Source organism: Mrakia frigida (genome assembly GCF_051309035.1).
Source record: "Mrakia frigida strain ATCC 22029 unplaced genomic scaffold BDY24scaffold_17, whole genome shotgun sequence".
In the NCBI taxonomy this organism is placed as follows: domain Eukaryota; kingdom Fungi; phylum Basidiomycota; class Tremellomycetes; order Cystofilobasidiales; family Mrakiaceae; genus Mrakia; species Mrakia frigida.
This window is the reverse complement of record NW_027481264.1, coordinates 58,642-83,046: the sequence shown is the minus strand read 5'-3', so window position 1 is coordinate 83,046 and position 24,405 is coordinate 58,642. Positions and strand designations below refer to the sequence as shown.

The 24,405-nt window shown below is 54.7% G+C and overlaps 11 protein-coding genes across 11 annotated transcripts; 6 read left to right on the top strand and 5 right to left on the bottom strand.

Annotated features, from left to right (window-relative positions):
- Nucleotides 1–32: 32 nt before the first annotated feature.
- BDY24DRAFT_390297 (A1 cistron-splicing factor) lies at nt 33–1,654 on the bottom strand. Its single transcript, XM_076640637.1, has 3 exons — nt 1,506–1,654; nt 700–1,406; nt 33–572 (listed from the first exon to the last, which is right to left on the bottom strand). Exons 1-3 carry the CDS (start codon nt 1,625–1,627, stop codon nt 52–54), a joined length of 1,350 nt encoding a protein of 449 aa, XP_076496162.1. The 5' UTR covers nt 1,628–1,654; the 3' UTR covers nt 33–51.
- Nucleotides 1,655–1,884: 230 nt separating this feature from the next.
- Nucleotides 1,885–2,385, bottom strand: BDY24DRAFT_441703 (uncharacterized protein; the record flags this gene model as incomplete). The annotated part of the gene is made up of 1 exon (XM_076644635.1): nt 1,885–2,385. The coding sequence occupies one exon, from the start codon at nt 2,383–2,385 to the stop codon at nt 1,885–1,887; it is 501 nt and encodes a 166-aa protein (XP_076496161.1).
- Nucleotides 2,386–3,262: 877 nt separating this feature from the next.
- Nucleotides 3,263–6,180, top strand: BDY24DRAFT_390296 (ubiquitin family protein). The gene is made up of 12 exons (XM_076640636.1): nt 3,263–3,373; nt 3,499–3,549; nt 3,691–3,765; nt 3,861–4,075; nt 4,212–4,300; nt 4,386–4,443; nt 4,530–4,596; nt 4,698–4,757; nt 4,900–4,955; nt 5,055–5,362; nt 5,485–5,538; nt 5,653–6,180. The coding sequence occupies exons 1-12, from the start codon at nt 3,331–3,333 to the stop codon at nt 5,702–5,704; spliced, it is 1,128 nt and encodes a 375-aa protein (XP_076496160.1). The 5' UTR covers nt 3,263–3,330; the 3' UTR covers nt 5,705–6,180.
- On the top strand, nt 5,951–8,108 carry BDY24DRAFT_70664 (uncharacterized protein). The gene is made up of 6 exons (XM_076645074.1): nt 5,951–6,401; nt 6,496–6,516; nt 6,624–6,644; nt 6,743–6,900; nt 7,121–7,319; nt 7,423–8,108. The coding sequence occupies exons 1-6, from the start codon at nt 6,217–6,219 to the stop codon at nt 8,033–8,035; spliced, it is 1,197 nt and encodes a 398-aa protein (XP_076496159.1). The 5' UTR covers nt 5,951–6,216; the 3' UTR covers nt 8,036–8,108.
- BDY24DRAFT_70797 (uncharacterized protein) lies at nt 7,934–10,666 on the top strand. Its single transcript, XM_076645075.1, has 4 exons — nt 7,934–8,384; nt 8,484–8,532; nt 8,619–8,756; nt 8,829–10,666. Exons 1-4 carry the CDS (start codon nt 8,032–8,034, stop codon nt 10,467–10,469), a joined length of 2,181 nt encoding a protein of 726 aa, XP_076496158.1. The 5' UTR covers nt 7,934–8,031; the 3' UTR covers nt 10,470–10,666.
- A 144-nt stretch (nt 10,667–10,810) lies between these two features.
- BDY24DRAFT_390282 (uncharacterized protein) lies at nt 10,811–12,484 on the top strand. Its single transcript, XM_076640635.1, has 8 exons — nt 10,811–10,914; nt 10,998–11,011; nt 11,088–11,123; nt 11,191–11,286; nt 11,350–11,418; nt 11,516–11,618; nt 11,746–12,131; nt 12,204–12,484. Exons 1-8 carry the CDS (start codon nt 10,848–10,850, stop codon nt 12,261–12,263), a joined length of 831 nt encoding a protein of 276 aa, XP_076496157.1. The 5' UTR covers nt 10,811–10,847; the 3' UTR covers nt 12,264–12,484.
- A 179-nt stretch (nt 12,485–12,663) lies between these two features.
- BDY24DRAFT_390278 (LURP-one-related/scramblase family protein) lies at nt 12,664–14,118 on the bottom strand. Its single transcript, XM_076640634.1, has 6 exons — nt 13,816–14,118; nt 13,450–13,575; nt 13,277–13,348; nt 13,173–13,184; nt 12,994–13,089; nt 12,664–12,934 (listed from the first exon to the last, which is right to left on the bottom strand). The coding sequence occupies exons 1-6, from the start codon at nt 14,033–14,035 to the stop codon at nt 12,849–12,851; spliced, it is 612 nt and encodes a 203-aa protein (XP_076496156.1). The 5' UTR covers nt 14,036–14,118; the 3' UTR covers nt 12,664–12,848.
- Nucleotides 14,119–14,165: 47 nt separating this feature from the next.
- On the bottom strand, nt 14,166–15,406 carry BDY24DRAFT_70506 (uncharacterized protein). The gene is made up of 4 exons (XM_076645073.1): nt 14,963–15,406; nt 14,582–14,881; nt 14,436–14,498; nt 14,166–14,354 (listed from the first exon to the last, which is right to left on the bottom strand). Exons 1-4 carry the CDS (start codon nt 15,122–15,124, stop codon nt 14,283–14,285), a joined length of 597 nt encoding a protein of 198 aa, XP_076496155.1. The 5' UTR covers nt 15,125–15,406; the 3' UTR covers nt 14,166–14,282.
- Nucleotides 15,407–17,066: 1,660 nt separating this feature from the next.
- Nucleotides 17,067–18,380, top strand: BDY24DRAFT_390272 (DUF4149 domain-containing protein). The gene is made up of 5 exons (XM_076640633.1): nt 17,067–17,480; nt 17,602–17,659; nt 17,748–17,973; nt 18,048–18,099; nt 18,180–18,380. The coding sequence occupies exons 1-5, from the start codon at nt 17,327–17,329 to the stop codon at nt 18,254–18,256; spliced, it is 567 nt and encodes a 188-aa protein (XP_076496154.1). The 5' UTR covers nt 17,067–17,326; the 3' UTR covers nt 18,257–18,380.
- An 84-nt stretch (nt 18,381–18,464) lies between these two features.
- BDY24DRAFT_441696 (uncharacterized protein) lies at nt 18,465–21,500 on the bottom strand. Its single transcript, XM_076644634.1, has 11 exons — nt 21,396–21,500; nt 21,181–21,321; nt 20,658–21,088; nt 20,499–20,549; nt 20,317–20,409; nt 20,160–20,243; nt 20,039–20,080; nt 19,723–19,950; nt 19,380–19,630; nt 19,279–19,297; nt 18,465–19,171 (listed from the first exon to the last, which is right to left on the bottom strand). The coding sequence occupies exons 2-11, from the start codon at nt 21,223–21,225 to the stop codon at nt 18,622–18,624; spliced, it is 1,794 nt and encodes a 597-aa protein (XP_076496153.1). The 5' UTR covers nt 21,226–21,321; nt 21,396–21,500; the 3' UTR covers nt 18,465–18,621.
- Nucleotides 21,501–22,162: 662 nt separating this feature from the next.
- On the top strand, nt 22,163–23,660 carry BDY24DRAFT_70451 (DUF4149 domain-containing protein). Its single transcript, XM_076645072.1, has 5 exons — nt 22,163–22,694; nt 22,865–22,922; nt 22,997–23,222; nt 23,295–23,346; nt 23,425–23,660. The coding sequence occupies exons 1-5, from the start codon at nt 22,541–22,543 to the stop codon at nt 23,499–23,501; spliced, it is 567 nt and encodes a 188-aa protein (XP_076496152.1). The 5' UTR covers nt 22,163–22,540; the 3' UTR covers nt 23,502–23,660.
- Nucleotides 23,661–24,405: the final 745 nt, after the last annotated feature.

The window sequence follows — 24,405 nt, the reverse complement described above, 5'->3', positions numbered from 1 at the left end:
TCTCTTCGTCTCTCCCCCCGGAAAACCTCCAAAAACAGGCAAATCAATTCATCACACAAACTCGACCTCATACCCTAAATCTACCACAACAGGCCGATCCTCCTCGTCCTCCTCCTCCTCCTCTTCATTCGCCTCTCCCTCCTTCCTCACCCCTCTCAGCTCCCCAACGACCCACCCAAACTTCCCTCCCACCAGCTCCCTTAGCCCCTCCCACTTCGCCTCCAGACCTTCCCACTCTCCTCCAGGCTCAACACTCGCCAACCCAACCTTCAAATCGTTCAGTCCCTGCTCGAACCACCCCTCCGCTTCGGGCAGCTCGCTCGCGAAGAAATCAGCCGGCAGCCAGGTAAGTTGGGCGATCAGGAGGTCGAGTAAAGCGAGGTAGAACTTGGGGAGGACGGAGGTGTCAGAGTTGCTGGGGAGGAGAGGAAGGGTGGGAGGTTGGAAGTGGAGGTGGGAGAGGGTGAGGAGAGCGAGGATTCGGCGGTAGGTTTGGAGGAGGAGAGAGGGGGCTTGGAGGTTCAAAGCGAGAGGGAGGAGGAGGGAGAGTTGGGTGAGAAGGGAAAAGGGATCTGTGGGAAGCAACGGAAGGAAACAGAAGTCAGCGAGAGGGAGCGACGCGTCGAACCGACGACGAACGAACATCGCAACGAGCGGCGATCTCGAAGCCACGAAGGTCAAAAGGAGTAGAAGACTCACCACCACCAAGTTGCTCCTGCACAACGCTCCAAAACAACCAACTCTTGTCCTTCGCAAACAAACTTCTCTCCTCCCCCTCGGCACCTTTTCTCCAGCTCTTCCGCACGTCGAACTGAACCCACCCTCCCAGCTTCCTCGCCACCGCACCCTCTCCAGCACTACCCAGTTCCTCCAATATCCTCGCCTCTCCTTCTTCAGCCTCCGCTGCTTTCCTCTCCTTGCGATGCCTCAGAACCCTCTCCCCTCCCAACGTCTCTGCCTCCCCTCCCGTGCTTCCCTCTCCCAGCTCCTCCGCCTCTCCAATCTCCAACCCATCCAGATCCCATCCTCCACCGTTCTGCTTTCCAAAGATGCGTTCGAGAGCAGCGGGAGTGACGAGCGACGGAGGGAAGAGCGAGCGCCAGGTTTGAAAGGAATCGAAAGGAAACGGAGCGAGGTTGGGATCGAGTGATTTCAGGTGATCTTTGCTCACTACCGCCGCTCCGTCGTCTTGACAAGTCAGGGATTCAGAGTCCAGGGAGAAGGATCGGAGGAGGATATGGTTGGGTTTGGGTTGGGAGAAGAAGACGAGGCCGGTTCGAGCTAACGGGAGGGCTGAACTGGAAGATTGAGAGGAGTTGGAGGGAGGAGAGAAAGTGAGGAGGTGCAACGAGTTGGGAGGGACGAGTTTGTAGCCTGCGAAGGAGGTGGAGGAGGTGAGGTTGAGGCTGCGATACAACCACGGAACCAAATAAAAAGCGAGGAGTCAGGAAGAGAGATAGAGAGAGAGAAGGAAGGAAGGAAAGCGTTGATGAGCTCGAGCTCACCTTCCGTTGAGACCGACTTGAGAGCCTGGAGGGACATCTTTGAGGAGGAGAAAACCGGCTTGGTTGTACAGGAGGGAGGTCTGCTCTGGAGTGAGAGAGGAGAGGAGGGTCGAGGAGGACATAGCTGAGGGGTGGGTGGTGGGTTGAGGAGAGAGAGAGAAGGAGGAGAAGTTGGTGAGCTCGACTTGCTTTCGAGATGAGCTCGTTTTGAGACCGAGAGCTAGAAAAAAAAACAAGATCAGGTTGCTCACCGTCTAAAAAGGAAGATCTTTCCTCGAGATACAGCAGCTAGCAGCGACAGTCGAATGTATATCAAACTCAACAGCCCATCGAATCTCCTTCGCGTTTCAGCCCTCCCTCCTCTTTCTCCCTTTCCCTCTCACTCCTCCTTCTTGATCTCCTCGACCTTCTCCTTCAACCTCCTCATCAGGACCCCGTGACTCTCTTTGATCTGACCTTCTACGAAACCCTTCAACAACCAACTCCAAAGCCATCCTCCTGCGACGCTCACTTCACTCGTCTCCGTCACTAGACTCCCTCCTGACTCTCCCTCGAGCTCCTCGACCTTCCAAACGCTCCTAGTACTGATCCCAAGTCCCGCTTTGATATTGACGATCTGGCCGTCCGGTGTAGGAGTGAAACGAGCGGTGTAGGTCGTCGAAGTCGAGAGGTAGCCGAAGAGGAGAGGGACGCGATCGGTGATGGAGTAGTTGGAACATGACGAGGACGCTGGAGATGCTGGAGAGACGAGTTGGAAGGATGTGACGAGTGGGTTGAGTTGAATAAGAAGTTCCGGGAGGTGAAGGAGACAGAGGAGAGAGGAGGGAGAGTTGAAGGGGAAAGGGCAGGAGGTCGTGATCTGCTTCGGAGAGGAGGCCATGGTTTGGGAAGGTAGATTTTGGGTTGTCGATGGAGGTCCTGATGCTATCCGAGTCTGACCCAAGTAGAAACTCTGCCGAAGAATGAGATGCTCGTCGTTACGAGCTCGAAAGGGAGGGAGAAGAGACGAAAGCACCGACCTTGCCGAGCTCCACATTTTATTCAGTGGATAGGGCCTCCCCTCCCCCTCCTCCCTCTCCCTCTCTCAAGGCTGAACGCATCTGGTTCGAACCCACCCTGAAGCTATTCCATTTTTTCACCCGGAAGTCTATAGAAAGAGGCAAGGGAGCAAACTGAACTTGGCCGTTTGGTCGCGTCGAGAGGGGCGAGGGCTTCGCCCTTTTGGGATCTTCTCTCGAGACTATGAACACACCATGCTCCAAAAGAGAGAAGAGGGAAGGCGGTTGAGAGTTCTCGTTCTATAGAAGAGCCTGTGCTATACTTTTAAGGGTATGGGGAGGAAGCTCTCGATGAGGGGAGGAGTCGAAAGTTGAGTGGTGGTCGAGAGAGAGAGGGAGAGAAAACGAGAATAAGTAGTGAAACGAGAGGAGTCAAAGGGAGCGATCAAGGACTGAAACGAGTCGAGAAAGAAGGGGCTAAGAAGGGAGCTCGAGAGCGAAGGTGAAACGAGGGAGAGATGAAAGGGACGCGTCAAAGGGACGACGAACGACGAGGGGGAGGGAGCGAGAGCGAAACAGAAAAAGAAACGAGAGGGTGAGACGAAGGCTAGGCCTTTCGGTGGGAGCGGGACTGGGGAAGAGAGGGACCGAGAGAAAAGAGGGGCGAGAGCATCAGAGACGTCCTGGACTTTACAGCCTACGATCCGAAGGCTTCCGTCGACGAGGTCGCTTCCCTCTTCTCTTCGCTCCCAAGAGCCAAAACCGTTCTCGTCACTTTACAACCATCACCTCCCCTTTCACTCTTCCATCCTCTCTACCTTGAAACCATGGCCGACGAACCTACCCTCTCTCCAGAGATCTCTCTCAACAGTATGTCCTGAGACTCCTCACTGCTAGAGTCGAAGGAGAAGGAGGAGCAGAGCGAGCTCGCGGAACGTCATCGAAGCTATCGACGAAGCTGACCCTCCTTCTTCTTCCCCTTCAATCTTCTTCAGTCAAGGGACCCTCTGAACTCAAGCTTACTATCTCCATCTCGCTCGACAAGAGTGAGTACTCCTTCAGTCATCGAGCGCAGAGAGAGACGAAGGACGCTGCTGGCCGATTGTTGAGCTCACTCATCGATCCCGTCTCACTGACCTCTCTTTCGTTCCTCCTCCTTTCATCCATCTCGATCTTCATTCCTTCAGCTGTCTCCGACCTCAAAGCAGCCATCGCTTCCCAAACTGATGTCGAGCAAGAGCGTCAACGACTCATCTACTCTGGTTTGTTCCCTCTTCCCCTCCACCTCTCTCTCCTCCTCCTCCCTTCCCTCCCTCGCCTCGCTCACCTCTCCTTCTGCTACTTCCATCTTTCACAGGCAAAGTCCTCAAAGACGAAGAACCCCTCTCCACCTACCGACTCCTCGCCGGTCATACCATCCACATGGTCAAGGGAGCTCCCAAAATCGCCGCTCCTGCTGCTTCCTCCTCCTCGGCCTCAGCTGCGTTCGGAGCTCCCTCGGCTGCTGCTCGACTTCCTACCATGGCTGCGGGACAAGGAACGGGAATGATGGCTGCGTTGGAGGGTGTTCAGGTGAGTCTTCATCGATCATCGAGCTCGAGTGAAAGGAGGGAGGCAGGGAGGAGAAGGAGAGGTCGGGCTGAGGAGATCCCCGGGTGGTCGTCAGCTTGAAGAGCTCATTGACGTGTCCTTCGTTCTGTTTTCATAGGGCCACGGAATGGGAGGAGGAACCATGAACCCTTTTGGAGATATGGGTAACTTGAACGATCCTAACGCGATGGCGAACATGATGAACTCGTGAGCTCGACGCTTTCCTTCGACCCTCCCTCTCCTTCCTCCTCGTTCTTCGAACTCAAGCCTGCTTCCCCTTCTCCGTCAACAGTCCCGCTTTCCTCGACCAGATGGCGACCATGCTCCAGAACCCTGAGGTTGTCGATCAGGTTTGTTCGATTGTCTGCTTCTCGCCTACTGTCGAGCTCGAAAGCTCACCTCTCCTCCTTCCTTCCTTGTTTCGATCGGTCTCCAGATCATCGCCTCGGATCCTCAACTCGCTGGAATGGGACCTCAGATACGCCAGATGCTCTCGTCGGATCGTGAGCAACTCTCCGCCTCCTCCGCCTTACGACGCAGAGACGTCGTCTTATCTGAGCTTGACTGACAAGGACGCGTCCTTTCCTTCTTTCGAACCCAACAGAGTTCAGAAGTTTCCTCACCAATCCCGATGCCATGCGCCAGATGATGCAGATGCAGCAGAGTGAGTCCTTTCTCTTCTCTTCTTGAAGAAGCAGGAGACGCTCTTTCGCCGCGTCGAGTCGACGAGGGATCTCGTTTCGCGACTCCTTCCTTTCGATTCGAGCTGAACTCTTTGCTTTTCGACTTGTCTTGCTTCGCTACAGTGATGGGAGGAGGAGCCAGGGGAGCTGGAGGAGCCGCTGCACCCGCTTTCCCACCTGTTCGTTCCCGTCCTGTTTCCCTGTCTTCTCCCTCCCTTCTCCCTTCGATCTGACCTTCTCACTGACCTCCTTTTCCTTCCTTCTGCTTTTTTCTTCAGCCCGGAGCCTTCGGAGCCGCTCCTCCCTCCCCAGCAGGAGCCGTCGCCGCTCCTGGAGCAGCCAACCCCTTCGCCGCTTTCGGAGCCCCTGGCGCAGGAGGAGGAGGATTCGGAGGAATGCCAATGCCTACGCCTGAGCAGATGCAACAGATGCAGCAGATGTTTGGAGGGGGAGCTGGGGCTGGAGGGTTTGGAGGGTTGGGTGGGTTTGGAGGAGCGGGAGGAGGAGCGGCGGCGAGAGCTCCGGCGGACGCGAGACCTGCTCACGAGAGGTTTGCGGATCAGTTGGTTCAGTTGCAGGCTATGGGGTGAGTGGGAATCTTTTCCGCTGGTTTGGGCTCGGGAAAGGAAGAAGAGGGAGAGGGACCGGGGAAGGAGAGAGGGAGGAGACGCGTTCGAGGACTGACTCCTTCTTCGTTCAATCCCACAGGTTCTACGACGGACAGTCCAACATCGAGGCGTTGACGGTTTGTGGTGGGAATGTGTGAGTCTATCTTCTACCTGATCTTTCAGTCTCGAGAACTTTCTGTCGAGCGGAGACGAGAGCGAGACTGACTTTTCGTTTCTTTTCGACTTCCCTTTGGTTTTGGATTCACAGGTCGGCAGCCGTCGAGTACCTCTTCTCGCATCCTCCTCCGGGAGGAAACTAGCCTTCTTCTGGCGGAAGGAGATAGGAGGGTGATGCTGTAGGATTTTGATTTGATCTTTCGGTTTCGTTGGGTTCGGACGCCGAGTCGTTTGAGTGAATGAAGAGGAAGTAACTGAACGGAGAAGCTCGACAGCTTTTCGTTGAAGACAGAGGAAGTCAGATGAGCTTACGAGTAGTCAAAGGAACGGAATCACGTCCTCTGATCTCCTAAGAATGACTGATCTCGTAGAGAAGAGGACCAGCGCCAGGTGAGGAGACTGAGATACAGCGAGCGAAGCGTCGAGACGTCTGACTTTCGCACGATTTTTTGGATGATATCGATGGGGAAGGGAGAAGAAAGGGAGCAGTCTGAGACGATGGTCCTCTTGTATCTCGAGAAAAGGGGAAGCAACATATCGGTCGTGGAAGAGAGGTCGAGCTGGATTTCCATCTTTTGAGCTCAAACGTCGACCTTCCCTCCCTCCCTCCCTCCCTCCCCTTCCCTTCTCTCTTTCGTTCGACTCCTTAGCCACGATGGCTGATGTTTACAAGGTCGATCAGACGTCCAAGGTTGTCGCTAAAGCAGTCAAGGATCAACAGTCCTCTACGTGGTCTCTTCCTACGTGGGTTTGGGTCGTGCTCATCGTGTGCGTTGGGTTCTGGGGGAGGAAGGCTTGGAACGAGATTGCTTTGAAGAACAAGATGGGGAGGTACAAGATGTGAGTAGAGAAGAAGCCTGCTTTGAGTTATATAGAAGAGTATATACTGACTTTGTTCGTTGGCTCGTCTCTGGTCGTGGTGTAAAAATCGAAGGGAGAAGAGGAGACGTCATGGGTCAGTCTTTCCTTCTCTTCCTTCCCTCTGCTATACGTTCTTCTCTTCCTTTCTCGTCTACACGAGAGCTTACTTGCTTGTCTCTTTCTTGACCTCGCTCCTTGTAGAATCCCCGACTCTGACGACAGGTGCGATCCTACTTTCGTTCTCTTCTGGCCTCACTCCTTCCCCTTCCTCTCGAGCTGACCTTCTTCATCTCCTGCTCTCCCTCCTTTCTCCCCGACAGACCCTTCAAGATCGCACTCCTAGACGTCGTCGCCAAGCAGCAAGTTCAGGACAAAGCTAGGGCCGAAGAGAACGCAAAGCTTCAGGTCGAGGAGAGTCGAGAGTGGACGAGGTGGGGAGACGATGCTGGAGTCAGAGAGAGGAAGGGAATCAACAAATGTAAGTCCTGCTTGGATACCTCTGGAGCCCAAGTCTCGGAGGAGCTATTGGTTGGATTGGGTAGCATCTCTCTCCGAAGTTCTATCCTCGTAGAGAGCTCGGAGAAGGAGCTGGGAGGCCGCTCAGAATCGCCTCCCTCCTTCGCTCGCTTCGACTTCTTCAAGCTCCCCTTCCTTCTCTCGAACCTGACCATCTCCCCTTATCTATCTCTCGTCTCCAGCTTCATTGTCTCATGCTCCTCAGCAAAGAACTACCCCTTCCTCGCCACCCGAGATGATCCTTTCACCTTACAACCGCAACTCCCAACTGCCCTCCCCTCCTCCCTTCTCGTTCGGTCGACATGGTTCCGTCGCTTCTTCTCACGATGGAGGTCGAGGATCGGAGAGAATGACTGGTGGAAAGAGCTACGAGTTTGGAAGGTGAGATCTCTGCCCACGCCAAGCTCAAGTTGATGACCTCCGAGTTTTCGACGAAGCTCACGAGCTGACCTTCGTTCCTCCCTTCTCTCCCTCGTTTCCACAGCGGTACCGTCGTGCAACCCTCCCTTTCCTCCACCAACTCTCGAAGAACCTCCGGATCTAGGCCTCAAGCCAACTCCAACTCCTCCCACACCCTCTCTTCCTCTTCTCAACGCCGTCCTTCTTCAACCACCAACACTGCTGCTCGACCTCCCGCCTCCTCCTCCTCTCGTCGCTCGTCCAACAACACCAAGCCTTCCGGAGCTGCTGGAAAGAAGCGGGTCTACGTGGAGGATAGTGACGAAGACGAGATGGAGGAGGAGATCGAGATGGAGGAGGTAGGGAGAGGCAGGGACGGTGGGAAGAGGAGGAGACGAGCTGAGAGGGAGAGGGACGAGCAGATGGACGTTTCCGAGGAGGAGGAGGGAAGTGCCAGGTCTGACGAGATGGATCATGAGGACGAGGATGATTCTTCATCGAAGGTGAGTCTTCTATTCTTGTTTAGTTTCCCCTCAAACATCGCGTGCAGGAGAGAAGCTCAGCTTCCCTCTCCCCTCCGTTCCCTCCTCAGCCCGTCTCCTCTCGGCGCACCCGACGAACCTCCATCTCCTCCGACATCTCCTACTCCTCCCAATCGTCCTACCGAACCGACAATGACCTCGACGACGACTCCATGACCTCTCCTTCTCCTCCTCCTCCCTCCTCCAAATCGAAGACCCTCAAGTCCAAGAACAAACGTCTTCTCTCCGAGGTTGACGCGGAATCCACCGTTTCGGGACGAACCTCCTCGTCCTCTCGACGAAAAACCAAGCGAAGGAAGTCTCAGTCCAACCTCGACACCGCCGATATTACTTCTTCGGAGGACGAGGAAGAGGGAGGGAAGACGGAGAAGACTTGGAACGATCCGAATGGGATTCGATTCAGGATTCGAGGTGGAGAGAGGGAGAGACTGGTGCTGGTGAAGAAGTTGATGAGGAAGTTTGTGGACATGCCGGCGGATAGTACGCATCCGGATAGGGACGTGATGTGAGTCGAAGTCGAGTGGTGAGCGGAGGTGTTGAATGGAGAGAGAGGTCGACGGGACTGACGCGTTTCTTCCTCCTTCCCTGATCTTTCGCCTGACAGGATCGTCGGAAACGTCGAGCAGTGGGTTACCGAACCAGAGTTCGTTGCTGTAAGTCTCAGCCTTCGCTTCATCTCTGACGATACGAAGCTGAGAGACGCGACTGAATCCGTTTCTTTTTGCCTCGTCTTCAACAGCTCAAAGCTTCAAGATCTCTCGCCTGGCAGACGGACGAGGATGAGGAGAACGTAGCTGTCAAAAAGGGGGATGGAACCTCGACTCCCCTGAAGAACGAAATCGACGGAGAGAGCGAGCCTGGATTCGACAGCATGACCGTTCGTCCTTTCCTTCCTCTTCTTCCTCTTTACCCTCGTCTGACCTCCCTTCTCATTCCTCCTCAGCCGAAGCCAACTCGTCGACAGGGTCTCTACCACGTCACCGGTCCATCCACGACTCCTCTTCGACCTTCTTCCTCCTTCACCTCCCTCCACAACAACTTCTCCTCCTCGTTCAACAACTCTCCTCTCCCAGCTTCTTCTTCCCGAGGAGGATCTCCCGCTTCCGGAACGGGATCGGGACAAAACACTCCTGGAGGACGACTCAGGTTGGCTGGATCGGGATCGAGAGGACGAGGTTCGTTGGGAGGAGTTGCTCAGAGGGCGGTGGGAGAGGAGGAGAAGAGGAGGAGGGAGGAGGTGCTGCTTGGGAGGTTGAGAGGAGAGGTTGAGAAGGATACGAAGGAGCCGGAGAAGAAGGCTGCCACCGGCTGGGGAGGAGGAGGATCAGCTTCGACAGCGGCAGCTACACCACCAGCACCAGCAGCATCCCCAGCGCCAGCTTCCCGACCCCAGGGGCCTTCCACCACCACCACCTTCACCCCCGAAGCTGTCAAGTTCTCCAACACCACCGAGGCTCCAGCCAAATCCGCCGTTCCTAGCTTCTTCTCGAAGCCAGCTTCGACCGCCACTCCTCCTCCCACGACTTCATCCAACCCTTCCCCTTTCAACTTCTCCGCTCCCAAAGCTCCTACCTCGGCTCTCGCCACCGCTCCTCCCATCAACGCTGCCTCTCCCTCTCCTTCGCCAGCTCCCACTCCAACCTCGTCGACAGGAGGAGGATTCAGCTTCGGCGCTCCTCCTCCCTCGAGCACCCCAGCTCCTCTCCCAGCCGCTACCTCGTCCGCCCCCTCGTTCAGCTTCGGAGCACCAGCACCAGCAGCGAAGGTCGAGGCTCCCAAACCTACTTCGTCGGCTCCAGGAGGAGGAGGGTTCTCGTTCGGTGCTCCCGCCCCAGCTCAACCCAAACCAGTCGAGACGCGTTCGGCCTCGCCAGCTCCTTTCTCCTTCGGAGGAGAAGCTTCGACAGCACCTACTACCTCTTCGTCGTTGGCTAAACCACCTATCACCAACTCGTCTTCGACGTTCTCCTTCGGGGGAGGAGGAGGAGCACCCACACCTCCCGTCGCGTCGGCCTCGAACTCGTTCTCTTTCGGAGCAGGATCCAACACCACGGCTCCAGCGCCCATCCCTACTTCTACGGCCAAAACCTTCAGCTTCGGAGCTCCCTCTACCACCTCCTCTCAACCACCTTCCAACCCATTCGGCTCCTCCTCCGCTCCCAAACCTGTCGCACCCACACCCTCGGCCTCGTTCTCCTTCGGAGCTCCCTCAGCCCTTACAGCTACTTCCTCCGCTCCAGCCTCAAGAACCTCCTCTCCTGCTCCCTCCACCTTCTCTTTCGGCGGAGGAGCCGCAGCCGCATCGTCGGTTCCTCCTAGGCCAGCGACGAGCAATAGTTCGTTCTCGTTCGGAGCTGCTTCGTCGGCGACCCCTCCTCCTTCGTCGGGAGCTGGTGGTTTCAGCTTTGGAGCGAGCGCTCCTTCAGCGGCAGCACCAGCGGCACCTGCACCAGGAGCGTTCACGTTTGGAGCGGGAGCCGGAGCAGCGAAGCCTGCTACTCCAGGAGGAGGAGCGGGAGGGTTCACGTTTGGTGCGGGAAGCGGAGGAGGAGGAGCGACGGGAAGTGGGTTCACGTTTGGGCAGAAGTAGGGGAGCAGCAATCTAGTTTAGTAGTTTACGTCGTTTAAGTTGAACGGTATTATCTTTGTTCATCGATCCTGTATGTACTTAGTCTAGCGCTCTAGTACGAGAAAGAGAGAGAGACGCGTCTTCCCCTACGTCGAACGAGCGAGACGGATGTTCTAACGAGGGATTTCTTGAGCAATTGCCCTGAGTTCAGTTTCCTTCTGTATGAGCTCCTCTTCTGGAAGCAGTCTTGCACTCGACGAAGTTTTTCTTCTTCGAGAACAAAGGGAAAAAGTGACGTCAGGCGAGACCTCCTTTGTTCGTTTCGTTTCGAGCTCGCTCTCCTCCTTTCTCCTCCCTCCTTCTCTGCTCCCACCCTCCACCCCTTCAGATCAAGAAAGCATGCCTTCGGTGCGAATCACCAATCTCACTCCGAAGCCTATAAATGTGTCACTGAAACAACTTACAGGTGAGCTCAGTCTCAAGTTCGAACGAAGCAAAGGAAGGGGAAGCTCGAGCTCACCGTGTCTCCTTTTCCTTCCCTCTGATCAGCTCTACACTTCGAGGTCAGCCTTTCTTTCTCAGTCTTACGAAGATAACAAGTCCAATTGCTGATCTTGGCTTCATTACGTGTGTGTATAGAACAACGTAGCGCCTGGAGCGACAGTGAAGTTCAAAGTGAGTCGTGCTCAACTGCTTCCCCTTTCCTCCGTCGCTGACCTCTATCTACTTCTTCGGTATGAAGCCTGGAAAAGTGTGGTTCACCATCGAAGCTCTAGTCGACGATGGGAAGAATCGCTATAGCCTTCTCAAGAGTGCTGCAACGATTGGAATCATCTCTGTTCGTCCCATTCCTTTCAACTTCCCCTTCTCTCGACACTTGAGCTCACGAATCGTTCTGTAGCTCGCCGTAGGAGTAACAGCTGTCACTGCTGGAGCTGCCCTTCTGCCTGACGTGGCTGTCCTCACTGCTGTCGGTCTCGCTTCTCTCCTTCTGAGTTCCTATGCTCACCTCCAGCGACGAGCTGATGTTCACTGGTGGTTCCTTGCTCCTCTTCTTCTTGCGACAGATGGCGGCTACCAGCAGTTCGACCATCACCCCTCACCTCAGTAGGATGGCAATAGGAGCTAAGTCAGCTATCATTGCTCACGGAGGAACGCTAGCGAAGATCTGTGAGTTGAGTCTCCCAAGCAACGAGGCTGGATTTAGAACTCCTGCTCTTGGAATTGCTCCCATCGCCTTCTCGGCCTCGAATTCGTTACTAACTCAAACTTTCTTCTTTTTTTCTTCTTCTCCCAGCTGCCCAAGCGATTCCCAAAGCCATCACAGCCGTCACTGCGTCTCTCGGAGGACTCTCCGCCCTTCAGCGAGAAGTCATCTCCATCCTCTCGTCGCCCCTGACTCCCTCCGCTCTTCGGGCTCGAGGCTTCCACATCCTTTCCTCGCTTCGGAAGGCTCACTCGGAGGACAAGTCACGTTCGGCGGAGCAGAAGGCTCGGGATCTGGAGGAAGCGGAGAGGTTGGAGAAGGAAGCGAGGGAGGAGGAGGAGAAGGGAGGGGACGAGGTTGATCCTGAGACGGGAGAGTTGAAGAGGAGTCATGGGATTGTGGAAGATAAGGGCTTGAGGAATGATACGCTGGTTAGGAAGCATGCAGTCTTCATTGGGGAGAGAAAGCACTTTGAGGTGGGTTTTGCGAACGACGGATCTTTCGTTTCGTTTCACTGACCTGTCGTTCCTCCTCTCCCATTTTCGTAGGTCCGACTGGTAGCACCCAACCTCGCTATCTACGATGCGAACGGAAAATTCTTCCTGTAGCCTAATCCTCCGAAGCTGGACTTCAACCCTTCATCTCCTCCCTCACTCGACGCGTCGCCAACTCCTCTCGGTTTCCGTCGTAGATATCGGACTCTCCACCCGTCTCACATATACCTCATGAACCTCCTTATAGATGATCTGTTGCTCATGCACTTCGATTTCAAACAGCTCCGCTATTTCGAGCTCTGCAAGTGAAGTTGACTGAGCGAGTTCCTTTCTCCCTACATTGCTTTCGTCCTTTCGCGGGTCGAGATGGTTTCGTCAATCATTGGACGGGTAAAGGAAAGTGGATGGAAGAGTTCACTACGTTGTTTTAGATTCATCGCTTTTCGTTTCGAGAGATCTCTCGTTCTTGCCCGGACGAGAGGCGACGCGTCGAGGGAAATAGACTTCCCACTCTCCGTCGAAGACTCGGCACAGAGCGTTTATGATCCCGTGTGTAGTTTCAGTAAGCGAACTCACAAATCACATCGTCATCCGCACGCTCGTAGCAAATACATGTCGAAGCCCTCTACTCCTCCGACTTCTTCCCTCTCCCCGATACTGCTACTCTGATTCAGACTCAGAAAGCTGGCTAAGGTCAGACTACTGCTCGTTCTCCGCCTCGTCCAAGCAGATGCACACCGCTACTATCATAGCGAGATCGACTCCAGGAGCGACGGTAACGAAATCTGCGAAACGACCAAAATCATCAGTTCCTGTGAGAGAGGGAACAGGAAGAAGAGCTCACAAGTCTGCTTATCTACAAAGATCTCTCGCATGTTCATGACCTGTCGAGAGATGGTGGCGACGGTTCGACCTCCTAGCAGGATCTCAGCGGATCCCCCTGCGAAAGAGAGGAAAGGGACGAAAGCGTCAGTTGGAGTCGAAGAGATGAGAGAATCGAGGAGACGAGAGGACGTCACGAACCCCAGAAGTTTCCTGAAATCAGAGCAAGATAAATACACGGGTCAGCGAGTGGCAAGGGAGCGTTGGGATCTGAGGAGGCGTCAAGTGGGAGAGAGGAAGCTCGCCTTTCAGATCCAGCTCGATGGGAGCTCCGTCGGAAGCGTTCGTGAAGTAGGTGACCATCTTGTTGGATCCGACTGAGATAAGGAGTACAACGGAGTCAGTATCTCAGCTGTCAGACTGTGGGCGAAGGGCGATGGGCGAAAGGAAGCGCAGACGGCTGAATGACGGAACTCACTCGAGAACTTCTTCTTCACTTGAAAAAGCTCCTTCCCATCAGGACCAGTAGCGAAAAAACTTTTCAGGAGGGAGAGCAGCTTCGTCTCGAGCTTGAAAAGGACCCGTCCGCTCGTATCTCGGATTTCTGGAGGCGCAAGGAAAGAAGAAGGGGAGATGGTGAGCTCGTGCGGTCCTTGTTGCGTCCTTCCTTCCGTTAATCTCACAACCCGCTCTGATCCCACCTAGAACCCCTCCTTCACTTTACACTGTACATCCAGCGATGGTACAACACCTGCCTCGTTCTCGACCTCCAAGGCGAGCCACGGTAGACGAAGAACGAAAAGCGGATCAAAAGAAGAACGAACACCTCAAGACTCGAGCTCACCCTTCTTGTCCCTGAAACTCATCGCCGAACCATGGCACTGCACGACGACGTTCCCATTCGAATCCTTGATCTGAAAGTCATCTCCCGAGAAGGAGAAAGCCTTCTCCTTGAGGACGAGCGTAACGACGTTGGGGACACAGTAGGAGGTGTTAACTCCGAGAGGAGGGTGGAAAGGCTGAAGAGGACCGGAGGGTTTCTGAGTGAGAGAGAAGATTCCCATTGAGGTTGGTTGGTTCGTTCGAAAGAGGAGTGAGGTGTTGAATGGAAAGGTGGATGTATGTGGGTTGGGTGCGTGGTGGATGTTGACGGAAAGGAAGGGATGGAGGGACGAAAGAGGAAGAGACGGAGTTGAAACCTGTGTTCGTTCGGTGACTTACCAGGTCGCCATCTTTGCTCGGCTGGAAAGTATGCTCGCAAAGGGTAGTGGAAGAAAAGGCATAATGTAAATGTGCGAATTGGAGGAGAAGCTATATGAAGAAGGCTGGAGTCTCTTCCGGTGGAGTCGACGACGACGTGGGTGGAGACGAGGGCTTGAGATCCTACAAGAGCGAAAAAAGAGGGTCGAGAAGGTCAGTGTCGGGGTGATATAGACGAAGAGGTGGTTGATGAAGGAGGCCGACCTTCTTCAGTTCCGTCAAGGCAGCCAGCATCTCCTCGAGTCGTTGCGACGCGAAGTCCCTGCCCTGCTTTTCCGAAATCGGCGAGCGACGAAATCAGCTCTCCTCTTCCCAAACCATTCGAAACGATTAAACATATCTCGACTCACCTTCTCCTTCGCCTGATCAGCACTCCTCGCCATCTTCTCCGAATCAGCCTTCCACCGCTCCTCCATCACCCTCCTCGACAACTCCTCGTCCTCTCTCCTCCTCCTCCACCCACCGAACCGCCTCCCTTGGAAATCTCGATCCTTGTTCTCGGCGACGACGGCTTGATTGGACTCGGGTGCGGTGACGGTGGAAGAGGGAGGGGAAAGGGAGTAGGATCTTGACTCGCACCAGGAGGAGGAGGAGCAGGAGTGTCGAGGAGAGTTGATCCACCAGAGGGTTGCTGCTGATCCGAGGGCGAACTGTAAGAGTGAAGACGAGTTGTTAGCATCGTCTTCGTTTTCGAGAAGAGGGAAAAGAGGCTAGAGAAAGAGACGACTGACCCAAACGATCCTCCTCGGAGCTCGTTTGAATCCTCGACCGGCGTTGATGTATATCGGACCTGGAGCGACGACGGGGTGAGGAGCTGCTGCTGGAGGAGCGTGGAATCCATGGGGTTGCCAGTAAGGGTTGTTGTAGTGAGAGACGACGGATGTTGGGATCATGATTGAGTGGTTGGGTCCAGGGTGAGAGGGAAGGACGCTGGGCTGGAGGTTTGGGTCGGTTGTGGTTGTTGGAAGAGAAGGAGAACGCGGTTTCCAGTTTATGTAGCTTGGGGAAGACCGAGACGAGTACGACTTAACGGCAAGGAGGAAAGAGAAGAGAGTCAGCGCTGAGGTGGACGCGGAAAGAAAGGAAGTTCCGTGCCGAAATGAAGACGCGTCGCGTCTCGACAGCAGCCGAGAATTGAGAGGTTTGAAGTCGAGGTGACTCGAGCGAACTCACGGATGAAGCATAGACATACAGGGATGTGAGGCGTATGTGGTTGGAGAGTCCGATCACGATTGACAATGAGCTGCGAGGGAAAGGGTGGGAGGGGAGGGAAAGAGGTCGAATCAGCGACGGCGTTCTTTTTGAAACGAGGACACAAGCTTTAAGGAAGCAAGAGACGAACCTCCAGTGTCAAAAAGCATGTTTGAAGATCCGAGAAGGCAAACGAGGGGATCAATCGAAGAGGGCTGTTTCAAAGGAGAAGGAGAGAATCGCAGACGAAAGGTCAGCTCGTCGCCCGAGTTCGATGTTCTGCGACTACGCCTTGAGTGTGATGAACGAAACATACCATGGATGAGCAAGATTGAACTGAAAATCCGAGAAGTTCGATAGGCAGGCAGGAGGTGGCATGCAGGACCAAGTCGAAAGGCGGGAGACGTGGAGTCGAGGAGACATCTGTGAGGGACCAGAAGGAGAAAAAAAGAGAGATGATCAGCTCGGGCTCCAGTCGAAAACGAAGATGATAGAAAAGAGCTCAGCATACTGCGTCAAGCCTCCACCTCGACAACGATGTTCGACCTCCAAGGCTCGTCTCGCCATTTCTCGAGTCCCTTCCTCGCCGAAGGCCTCTCCTCCTCCGTTCGGACGACCAAGACGAACGCTCCCGGTTGGTAGAGGTGATAGCGCCACATCTCCTCGGCTTTGATCAGTTCATGAACGAAACGCTCATCGTCAGGCCTCGCAGAGGAGGGGTTCGACCCAAGATGAACTCGAACGACGCGTCGTCGTTCGGGAGTGGGTCTCGGGAGTGCAGCTACGTGATAGTCTCCTCCTGACAGAGAATAAGGAACAATTCCCTTCAGTTCAACTGTTTGAAGTCGGTTCCAGTACTGGAGAAGCTCGAGAGAGTCGAGAAGGAACCAAGGTTGTGCATTTGGTGTCGCATCTCGAGCCTCGTATTGGACGGCGAGAGGGTTGAGGTGAGGGAGGAGAGAGGATCGGAGAATTTTGAGGATGCCTCGATCATGGAAGGAGACGACGATGTGGAGATGCGAGAGAGAGGGAATTCCTGCTTCTGATTCGACGAGTCTGGAGGAGGAGGCGAAGAAGTGAGCTGGTAAAGAGAGGGAAGGAGTCCCGTGGGAGTCAGGAAGGGGACGTTAACGGACGAAAAGCTCACTTGAAGCATGATCTGGGTGTTGGGAGGTTGAGTTGCGAGGCCGAAGAAGGACGCGAGCAGAAGGGAAAGGAGGGAGGAAGAGGAAGAGGAGCGGAGGGGAAGGGTGAGCTCTCTGCCTCCCGCTCCTCCTCTCTTCCTCCAGCCAAGTATAGATGCTCACTCACCAGAAGAGATAGCGAATGCGTTACTTCTACGTGCAGCATGGGTCTCAGAGAGGTATCGGCTCTGTGAAAACGGCGAAGAAGAGGAGGAAAGGTGGGTGAGCTTGATCGTTTCCTCCGCTCTCCTCCCTTCTCTCCTTTCTTCTCCCTCTCTCTCTCTCTCTTCAGATACTCGCTCGTTTCAAAAGGATTCAATCAAGTGTCAAGAAGTGTTTGACTGACTTTAGATGTGCTAGCCTCGATGGAAAAAGATTGAAAACCGAGAAGAGAAGCAAGGTCGATGTTGGGCTGAGCTCGACGACGAAACGGCTTGACCTCGCCCTCTCTCTCCCTCTCCCTTCCCTTAAACTCCCACCCTCCGTCGAAAAGGTCAACTTCCTACCCTCCTCCGATCTGGCTCGACCTTCTTGCTGCTTCCTTTCGGCCTCTGCAATCTTGAAACTCAGGCTGGGTGGGAAACCTTACGACTCTCTTCCTCATTCCCCACCGACCCTCTCTTCTCGTCTCTTCTGCCGACCGTGCTTCTCTCGTTCTACCAGCTCATTTCGACCTCTCACCTTCTGAGCTCAAACCACCATCAACTCCTCTTTCCTTCAATGCCATCTCACTCAACCCCAACCTCTATCTCTGGCTCGACACTGCTCGGTCTCTTCTCCCTTCAAGGAGCTCACCTCCTCGTCTTTGCATGGACCTTTGGATCGAACGCTTGGGAGACTTGTGTAGGAGGCAGGCTGGCGTATAGGAACTTGCGTGAGTCTTTTCTCGATTGTCTGTTCTATTCGCCTTCGAGTGAAGAGAAGTCTACGAGAAGGAAGCTCGAGCTGACTCTGCCCTTCTCCTCTCTCCCTCTGTTGCCCGCGTCGCCAAACAGCTCGCAACCACTTCCGTATCGTCCGAGGAAGGGTCTTCCTCTACTACTTCGGAATCAAGTCAGTCCATCTTCCCTCCCTCTTTATCTCTTTTTCTTTTCCCTCACCTGAACATCTCGCCTTTCCTCGCCCTACTGTACTCCCTCAGCGCAATCGCCTCAACCTACCTCCTCGCGTCTCAACTCCTCCTCAATCCCCTCACCAGCTCTCTCTTCGATCTCTCCTCCCCGCCTTCCTTCAACGCTTTCCTGCTTGGAGCTCACGCTGGATCGTACTGGCTGAACTCGCTCTGGCTCGGGAGGAGAGTGACGGCGCTGATGGTCGAGCGGTCGGATCGAGAGCTGTTCGAGGGGAAGACGTATACGGATCAGGATGTGAGTATCGTCGGTCTTTGTTCGTTCTTTCGGTGAAAAAGGAGCTGATGTAACGCCCCTGACTCGTGCATCAGGTCTCGCAAGAGATGAAACAGCTCAACAAGACGTTCGTCAGAGTTCACCTCGGTTTGTTCTCCCTCGTTTCCTCTTCCTCCACCCACCTTCGCCTCTTCGTTCGCTGACCTTTCCCTTCGACGTCGCGACAGTCTCCGTGTTCCTCAACATTGCTGGATGTCTACTCGTCGGTCTGCACGGTCTCTGGCTTGCCAACTACGGACTCTGATTGGACTCGTCGTCTTCGCGTCGTTCGTGCTCGACTCTTCCGTTTTCGTTTCCTCGCTCCTTCCGCCTAAGTACCAGCACCTACGTTCGTACTTGCCTCTTATACAAATCACGTTGAGGTAGTTCTCTCATTGTCGCTCTTTCGAAAGCGAAAGACGAGCCTCTTCTCGCCTCTCGCCTCTCGACTTTCGACGCGTCTCGATTCCAAACCGAAGCAAAACCATCATCGTTCTCAACAGACCAAAGTCAACGAGAAGAGAAAACAAAATGCGAAGCACACGAACGAGCCAAGGCAAGTACAAACAACAAACCTAAGGCATCACGAAAACCCACGAAACCGAAAACCACAAAAAACAACACGACCCATCACTCCTCCCCCTCCTCTTCCTCCTCCTCCTTCAACATCTTCTCCACACTCCTGTACTGCCCGAGCAACACCCTCAGCAACAAGAACACCCCCGGAAGCTTCTCCTCGACTCCCTCAACGCCAACCAACTCCTCCCACCCGTCCTCAACCCCAATCCCCTGCTTCACCGCAACCTCCCTCGCTTCCATCATCCCTCCCCAGAGCTTCCCAAGCACCACCAGCCAGAACGAGTTCCAGCTCCCGGTTTCCTTGAACATCGGACTCGTCAACTTCAAGCTCGTCTTGAACTTCGAAGTGAGATCGATGGCGACGAGGAGGAGGGCGGTGAGTTGAGCGGGAGTGTGGGCATTGGAGAGGGAAGAGGCGAGGGAGCGAAGGTCCGACTCGAAAGCCGTGAGGTTTGGGTGGAAGGATGTAAGGGTCTTGGGGGGTTGGAACTTGGCGAAGGGGAGGGAGAGATCATCGGATCGGAATTGGAGGGAGGGAGAGGAAGGAGGAGTGACAGGGTGAGAGGAGAGGGAAAGGTCGGGGTCGATGAGGAGGACGTTCCTCTTGTTAGTCTAGCCTGTTTGCGAATGCCGTTGACTAAAACGAAAGAGGACGAGAGAGGCGGTCAGTTTGGGGGAAGCAATAAAGGAAGAAGGTCGAGATAACACTGACAGCCCTTGATAGTGCCTGTAGAAGGAATAACGAGAGGGACGAGTCAGCGAATCGCGCTCAGCCACGCGACGACGAGATTAATGAGATGGAAGCGAACCTTGGAAGTCAACTCCTGGCTCGAGTACGGAGTTACGACCAATTCGAACGACTGCTGCCTGTGCCGGGACGGGAGGTGCTGGTGCAGGAGCGGGAGGAGGAGGAGCTGCTTCGTCGAGTCCAAGTTGATCCTTTTGCTGCTCGAGACCGACGGCGGGGACGGTAACGGGTGCTGGTGGTGCTACTGGAGAAATGGGAGCCTCTGGTTGAACTGGTGCTGGAGCCGGGGGAGGAGGAGGAAGGACCTCGGGACTTCAGGTTCGAGGGAAGAGGACAGAGGAGTCAGGTTCGGCTCGAGCACTTCAACGGCGCGACTAGGGAAACAACGAGGAGAGTGAACTCACACAGCAGCTTCCAAGCGATCATTATCCTCCTCCTGAGATCTGCCGACTGCCTTCGAAGAGTAGGTTCCTGGGACGAGGTCGTTTCGATCCTCGTCGAGTTCGTCGATCTTCTGCTTCTCCCCCAGCTTGACCTTTGGAACTGAGGCTTTGAGATCCAAGTCCGATGAGGGATTCGACGACGAAGGGCCAGCGACCGCGTTTTGGGGTCGAGACGAAGCGGAAGAAGGTCTGGGGGTGACGAGGAAAGGAAGAAGGTCTGTGAGCTTCGAACGCTCTCGAGGACGCGACTGTTGGGCTTAAGGGGAAGAAAACTCACGTGGGGTTCGAAGAAGCGAGCTTAGAGATGTGCTTCGATTGTCTGATGAGAGAGATAAGAGAAAGGAGGTCAGCAAGGTGTCGAGGAAGCGAACGATCGTGCTCGACGCGTCGAAACTCACCCGGGCTGCGTCTCGATCTTGGAGTCGTCCTTGGTGAGCATCAGGATCTGACCTCGAGCTCGTTCGACCTCCGACGTGGACGGTCTGCAGCAGGAAAGCAAAAAGAGCGAGATGAGCTCGAGCGGAAAGGGAGAATGAGAAAAGAGACGGGACCCACTCCTTCTGAACCAAGACGCTCCTCACATCCTCAAGCGTGACTCTGAGTGAAGTTGTATCGACTCTAGATTCATCCCGAGCTTTCCCAGTGTTTCTGGAAGGGATGAAGAGCAGACGGAAGAGCAGGTCAGCCCTTGCAAAGACACGGAGTCGAAGTCAGAGAAATGAAAGCGAGGAACTCACCCGAAGACGACCTTGCGGGTAGAAACGGCAGTCTTGAGAGTCCCCGAGATCCTGTATACGAAAAGCGAGGGGGGGGGTTGAGGTTAATATCGGAAGTTCAAGCTCGCACGACGCGACGAAGGGGACGCAGAGACGAAAGACGACGACGGGCCGACTCACCCTGAATTGACGCGGCGGGGAAAAAGATCCGGAACGACGAGGGTGGCGGAAGGAACCGATGGCGAAGAGAGGAAGGGACGTGCCTTGGGAGGAGGAGTTGGAGCGGCGGAGGAGATGGGAGGTGTCGAGGGAGCGTCGTTGTCGGGGAATAGCCAGCCTGCATGGACTGGAGTATTCGGTACTCCGTTTCCGATGTTGAAGTAATTTGCTCGCTTGGATCCTCTAACTCCCACTTTTTCAAAGAAGGAAGCCAAGGACCGGACGCGAGCTTTCAGGTAGGAGGTTGAGGAGCGGACATGGAGAAGCTGTGATTTGGGGACGAGGGTTCCGTTGCTGTCGAAGACGCGAGGAAGAGTAGCGAGGGAAGGGAGGGAGGGTTGGCGAGGTGAGGTGAGGACTTGGCGTCGAAGGGAAGATCCAGACACGTGAAGCTGGTGTGGGGAGGAGGAACGAAGAGAGTGAAAGAGACGAAGCATCAGCGCAGGACAGGATGCGAGATCTTGCAGCAAGTACTAGAACGTACCTTGAGCCCCATACATCGGCTATCAAGAGGGATCCGACCGTCCATAGTCGAGAGGGATGGAACGACGAGAGTGGCTCTGCAAGAGAGCAAGGCGTCGAGCTGAGAGGAGAGTTCACCTGAATGAGAGGATGTATAGAAGATCTACGGCGTTCCGTTTGATTCAGCAGTTGGAGAGCACATGAAACTCTGGTGAGAGAAGAGAAAAACGTGCTGACCTCGACTCGACGCGAGCGGATCCTCCATTCTCCCTCGAGACGCGAGACAGTCTGAAGACGAACGACCGCGGTCGAATCATGCTTCGTAGGAGTCGTCAAACCGCTTCCTCTGCTTGATCGCATCCCGCTGGTGATGAGAAACTGATTCCTGGACGACGACGGGGGAGGAGAGGGTCGAGTCGACGACGACGAGATTGATCTGGTGCCCGGAAGAAAAGAACAACGAAGACTCAGTATTCAAGATCCTGGGATCAAATTTGACGGTGTAATCTCTCGGACTGACGGATTCCACGCCAAAGGGAGCTGAAAAGGAACGAAGACGAGGGAGAGGGCCAGCCTGAAACGAAAAGGAAAGGGGAGGGGAGGAAGCATGGGCTCGAGCGAGGACTCGAAAAAAGAGATTCTTTCTCAGAACCTCTCCGAGTCGTTCAGACGTACCTAAGCCGTGTTGATCTACATCCTCAAGCCTCAGTGGTGGTGTAGAAGGTGACGAGAGAGCCTGAAAATCTGCGAAAGCGGAGGGACGACCGATCAGCCTCAGCGTGCGCTCGAAGTCCCTTCAACGCGTGAAGGAGAGGACGACGAGCTCACCAGCAGCGATGAAACTAGACGAGTTCACTATGAGATGGGAGAGTAACGCGTAGAGAGAATGCCGAAGATACGAAAATGAAAATCTGTGAAGAAACAGGGGCAAAAAAGGAGGGGGTCAGCGTCCCCCAATCGCTTCTCCTTCTCGTCGTCCTTTCTCCTCTCCCTCGTTGGAACTCACGCGACATTGTTCTTGACGTCCTCCAGGTGTGGATGAGCCGATTTCGTATCCTTGTGAGTCGAGAGAGACTTCTGAAAACCAAAACACAACGACGATGGCGGTGAGAAGCAAACTGACGAAGGTGAGTCGAGTCGAGCTCCCATCTTTCGTTCTCTTCTTACGCCGACTTTCCCCCCCAAAACTTAACAAGTGACACCCTTGTCCCGTCTTGCTCTATTTTCATCTCTGTCTTACCAACCTGTCAACCTCAAATAGTCGGAGACAAGGAAAAACACAACGCGCGAAATCAAATCTCCTCCGACCATCTCTCTTCTCCTCCCCTTCTCTCCTCTGACCACGACAACCACCCTCTCCGTTTATCGTTTTTCTTTTCTCGATGCCCTACGCGCCCACCCCAGTCTCCATCTCGGGCTCTACCTTACTGGGTCTGTTCTCCCCTCAAGGCGCTCACCTTCTCGTGTTCGCCTGGACGCTCGGATCGAACGGATGGGAGACGTTCGTCGGAGGGAGGGTCGCTTTCAGGGCTTTGCGTGAGTCAGATTTTCAAGGTTGAAGGATGCAGAGGAGGAGCTGGTGGTCAGAGATGGCCTTCATGGTACGAGTGAAGCAGGACGGACGGCAGAGAGAGGGAGAGAGAAATAGAAGGAGGAGGAGGAGATGGTGAGCTCGACGCTGACCTCCTCCTCCTTTCAATGTTCAGCTCGACTCCACTTCCGAGCTCTCCGAGGACGACTCTTCAAGTACTACTTCAGTGTAAAGTAAGTTTCTAACCCATCCTTATCCCATTCCTCTTTCTCCCTTAACCTCTCCTCTCTCGTCCTTCCATGTACAGCGCCCTCGCCTCAACCTACCTCCTTGGCTCCCACCTCCTCCTCAACCCCCTCTCCTCCTCCCTCCTCACCCTCTCTTCCCCACCTTCCTTTAACGCTCTTCTCCTCGGAGCTCATGCAGCGACGTACTGGCTGAACTGGTTGGTCGTGGGGAAGAAGGTGTCGGCTTTGATGCATGAGCGAGCGGAGCAGGAGGTGAGGGAGGGGAAGGGTTACAACGAGGAGGGGGTGAGCTTGTTCTTTCTGTGCGTTTGAGAAGCGAGATACAAAGCTGATATGTCTTTTCTCTTGTGGTGGTAGATCTCTGAGAAGATGAAGGATCTGAACACTAGATTTATTCAGGCTCACGTCGGTGCGTCTCCCTCTCCGTGTCCTCTTTCTTCCGCTCTCCCTTCCCGTTTTGCTGACCTAGTTCTCGTCGTTATGACAGTGTCCTCCCTTCTCAACGTGGCGGCTCTCGGACTCGTCACCGTTCATGGCCTCTGGATCGGGAAATACGGAGTCTAGACGAAGAACGCGTTCGACCACGACGCGTCCGATCTCCTCCTCCCATCTCTCTCTTGCCTTTTCGTTCTACTTGCCTAATGATCTACATACGAACCTCTTTGATTTCTTTCAAACGAGCTCGCTTGCTTTACACTCGTCATGATCGTTCGAAAAAAAAAACGCTTCCGAAATGTCTCTGCTCTGCTCTCTCTCCTTCTCCTCCTCAACTCTCACCAACCAACCCTCCGAGGCTCATCTCGGATGTCCTCTTCTCCTCCCTCTCCATCCACTACACCGCCACCACCCGTTCCTCCTAAAGACTGCCGATCGAAAGCACTTCCTCCACCTCCTCCAGCTGAACCCTCCTCGACTCGTTCCCCTTCCCTTCCTTCCCCTCGAGGTCGTCCCGAAGAAACTTCCTCTTCCTCAACCGCAGCACCCACGTCTACACCGAATGGACCGAGTTTGAAGAGAGGACACCACAGAAGAGCTAGTAGCAGTCATCGGTGAGTCGAAGAAGGGAGGAGCGAGAGAAGGAAGGAACTATAGCTAAGGGAAGAGCATGGAGCTGATCACTTTGACGGATTTCGGTTGAAAACGAACGAAACAGGGTGAAAGAGACGCTGGACGCTGTCGCTACGAGGGGTCCAGAGGGGAGGAGGACGGTGAATCAATGTGAGTGAGAAACAGAGAGAGGGAGGGAGAGAGAGAGAGAGAGCAAAGGGGAGGACGAGCTCACCCAGAAGCTGACCCTCGTTCCCGTCAGACACCCTCGGACCCGAACTGGGCAAAGGAGCGTTCGGAACCGTCGAGCTCGGAGTCGATCTGCAGACGGGAGTGAAATACGTACGTCCATTAAGTCTTCCCTTCCTTCGAGCAGAGGGAGGAGTATAGATAACGCTCCTCCCTCTCGCTCGCCTTCCTT